Genomic DNA, 2,682 nt, shown 5'->3' with positions numbered 1-2,682 from the left:
CGCCTGCCAATGATGTCATACACCCTCGATTTCGGTTTTGTTTTGTAGAAAACATGGAAACACCAAAGACGCTTTAATATGTTGTGCGTTTTATTAGACCGGTGACGACAGCACAGAGTAGCATTATAACAGAACTTTCAAACGTATCTAGTATGATAAAACAGCGCTGCTTTACCCCACATACGCACGACCGGAAGCAGCGGAAGCGGTCGACTGTGGCATAACAAAAGCTCGGCTGCTGTCGAGCCGTCTGTCACGCTCGTTCAGCGGCCTCGTTTCGCTTCGACGGCTTTCAGCCTCACCCTGCTTCATACTACTACTTTAATAAATATTTAATACATTACCTCATCCATAAACATGATTTCTGCTAGAGTCCCATCGGATTGCATCGGCTGTGGGGATGAAGACTACAACTCCCATGATTCCACACTCAGCCGCAGCGTCATCAAACTATGCCTTTGTTTCTTTGTTAGGTTTGAATACGCGCACTCCAGCGGCGAAAACTTACATATTGTGCCTTTAAACATGTTTTTATACAGTCTATGCGTTAAACCCATTTTTTAGCTGGTGAAAATATAGTGTTCTAATAATTTTGGCCACCACTGTATATATTTTGTTTTTGAATTCAGCTTTTTCAGTGCATTTCGCACGCGTGTCCTTTTCTAATAGTATCGTTACAATATGTAAAAAACTGCCATTCTACTCATTTTTATTTCTACACTCCCACATCTGTCCACTAGCTGGCGAAAGCGTCAATCAAAACTGCCGTTCAAACATGGCTGCGTCCATAGCGCGGTCATGCTGTCGAGTTCATTCACGAGTCATATTAAGAAAAACATCTTACCTAAAAACTTCCTTCCATTGTTCTCCATCTAGCAGAAGCGGGCTGCTCTTATCCCTGCATAACCGAGGCCTCCTGAAGGAGTCGTTCCCTGAGCACGCGGCGCAAGCGGAACTTCCGGATCTGCTCCAGTCCGGTCCGCAGACCGTCTACTGCGGCTTCGACCCGACCGCGGACAGCCTGCACGCCGGGAACCTGCTCGCCGTCGTCGGCCTGCTGCACTTCAGAGCCGCGGGGCACGACATCATCGCGCTGCTCGGCGGAGCCACGGCGCAGATCGGGGATCCGAGCGGGAGGTCAGCCGAGAGAGAGCGCCTCTCGCCGGCTGCGGTGGAGCAGAACTCCCGCGGGATTCTGGAGAGCCTCCACCGGATCTTCACCCACCACGAGCTGTACTTCTGCCCGGACTCGAGTAGGCTAGGCCGGCTCACGGTGCTCAACAACCGCAGCTGGTACAAGGACTGGAGCGTGCTGGAGTTCCTCTCGGAGGTCGGCAGGAGTTTTCGGATGGGAACGATGCTCAGCCGCCACAGCGTTCAGTCTCGGCTCAAGGGCGCGGAGGGCATGAGCTTCACCGAGTTCTCCTACCAGATCTTCCAGGCGTTTGATTTCTACCGTCTGCATCAGCTGCACGGCTGCAGGCTCCAGCTGGGCGGAGCCGATCAGCTGGGGAACATCATGAGCGGACACGAGCTCGTTCACAGGTTGCACCGTGGCGTTCTTACTTTATAAACACCTCTAGGGATCGATCCTGAAGTTGTATCGAAAGGATCGATCCTGGCATAAAAATATCGATTCTAAATTTCTAATCTAAAGTGCATTTTTAACCAGTAATTGTATTTATTTTGCAAGATATTCGGTGCATAAAATAAGCTTCTAAATGTGGGAAAATAGACTGTGCTGGTGAATAATTGTGTAGGTTAGAACTATTTCTCCTGCTCATCGGAACACACGCAAACGCTGAAAGACAGAACCAATCGATCACAGAGAGCGTTCGCTGCTGGCGCTTCGCTCACAGTGCTTGTTCAAATAGAGCTCCCTTATTCCTATGTTTAAATGTGATAAACAAGTTAGGTCAAAAGTAATCAACAAATAGTCCGATTATATCACCTGAAATGTGTAATGTAATGGATTACGTTACTAACTACAGTTTTTGTCATGTAATTTGGAATCAGCAACAGATTACAATTTGTAAGTAATCTATATATATGTGTGTGTGTGTTAAATATGTCTGTGTTAAAATATTAAATGAATATTAAATATATTATTATATTAAAAATATAAAATATTGTTCATCAAATTCTGAAAAATGTATCATGGTTTCCACACAAATTTTTGGCTGCTAAACTGTTTTCAACATTGATAATAATCAGAAATGTTTCTTGAGCAAATCCGCATATTAGAATGATTTCTGAAGATCATGTGACACTGAAGACTGGAGTAATGATGCTGAAAATTCAGCTTTGATCACAGAAATAAATGACATTTTAACATAATTCAAAGAGATTTTTTTTTTTTATCTTAATAATATTTCACATTTATACTGTATTTTTGATCAAATAAACGCAGCCTTGCTGAGCAATAGAGACTACTTAAAAAAACATAAAAAATCGCACTGATCCCAAACGTTTGAGCAGTAGTGTATATACATTAATTGGCATATTTTCAGACATGTACCATGAAAACACCACGAAGGACTGGGTGTATATACAGTACAAAAATGAAAATAGTTCAAATAAGACCTGATATGATATGATTCCAGTATTGGCACTAAATCATTAAACTTAAAATGCTAATAAAGGAGTTTAGTGGCACGTTTGGGATTTATAGTAATTATCATT

The 2,682-nt window shown here is 43.4% G+C and overlaps 1 protein-coding gene across 1 annotated transcript in view; it reads right to left on the bottom strand.

The window, feature by feature from the left end:
- Positions 1-954, bottom strand: part of LOC107745573 (uncharacterized) — an 18,907-nt gene extending 17,953 nt beyond the window's left edge. Inside the window, exon 1 of the mRNA XM_016559463.1 lies at positions 845-954. Within this exon, the coding sequence (XP_016414949.1) occupies positions 845-872 (28 nt within the window). The 5' untranslated portion in view covers positions 873-954. The remainder of the gene's footprint in view (positions 1-844) is intronic.
- Between the last annotated feature and the right edge of the window lie 1,728 nt (positions 955-2,682).

This window comes from Sinocyclocheilus rhinocerous, unplaced genomic scaffold (assembly GCF_001515625.1).
Source record: "Sinocyclocheilus rhinocerous isolate Xijiao unplaced genomic scaffold, SAMN03320098_v1.1 scaffold1099, whole genome shotgun sequence".
NCBI lineage: Eukaryota > Metazoa > Chordata > Actinopteri > Cypriniformes > Cyprinidae > Sinocyclocheilus > Sinocyclocheilus rhinocerous.
This window is presented reverse-complemented; position numbering and strand designations above follow the sequence as displayed.